General features: G+C 73.0%; 1 protein-coding gene across 1 annotated transcript in view; it reads left to right on the top strand.

The window, feature by feature from the left end:
- Nucleotides 1-7: 7 nt before the first annotated feature.
- OGG1 (8-oxoguanine DNA glycosylase) overlaps nucleotides 8-634 on the top strand; it is a gene marked incomplete at its 5' end in the record, with an annotated part of 1,996 nt that continues 1,369 nt past the window's right edge. Inside the window, 3 exon segments of the mRNA XM_009284538.2 lie at nucleotides 8-68; nucleotides 71-322; nucleotides 399-578. Coding sequence (XP_009282813.2) covers nucleotides 8-68; nucleotides 71-322; nucleotides 399-578 — 493 coding nt within the window.

The raw sequence follows: 634 nt of genomic DNA, 5'->3' as shown, positions 1-634 counted from the left end.
CCTGCCCTGCCCGTCCCTGTGGCGCTCCCTGCCCGCCCCGCCGGCCGAGCTGCGCCTGGACCTGGTGCTGTCGGCCCGGGGGCCTGGACAGGTGTGCTGGGGGGGCGCGTCTGGACGCTGAGGCAGGACCCGGACCGCCTCTGGTACACGGTGTACGGCGAGGAGGAGGATGGGCGTCCCACCAAGGCTGCAAAGCTGGATGGTGCTGAGACGGACCAGATCCTGCGCGACTACTTCCAGCTGGACGTGGGGCTGCCGGCCCTGTACTGCGCCTGGGGGGCGGCCGACCCCCTCTTCCGCAAGGTGGCCGACGACTTCCCAGGTGAGGTGGACCCGTGGGGCCATGGGGGACAGCCGTGGCACCTGCCCGGCGTCCCCTCACCGTGTCCTGCCGGCAGGGGTGCGGGTGCTGCGGCAGGACCCCGTCGAGTGCCTCCTCTCCTTCATCTGCACCTCCAACAACCACATCTCCCGCATCACCGCCATGATCGAGCGCCTCTGCCAGGCCTTCGGCCGACGCCTCTGCCGCCTCGACGCCCGGCCCTTCCACGCCTTCCCCTCCCTCTCGGCGCTCGCAGGTCTGCCATCGCCCCGCCGCCGCCATTGCCCCCCCGCCCCCGCCTCGCCTGCGCCC

Source organism: Aptenodytes forsteri, unplaced genomic scaffold (genome assembly GCF_000699145.1).
Source record: "Aptenodytes forsteri isolate BGI_AS27 unplaced genomic scaffold, ASM69914v1 Scaffold53, whole genome shotgun sequence".
Classification (NCBI taxonomy): domain Eukaryota; kingdom Metazoa; phylum Chordata; class Aves; order Sphenisciformes; family Spheniscidae; genus Aptenodytes; species Aptenodytes forsteri.
Note: the sequence above shows the minus strand (reverse complement) of the source record. Positions and strands in the feature narration are given on the sequence as shown.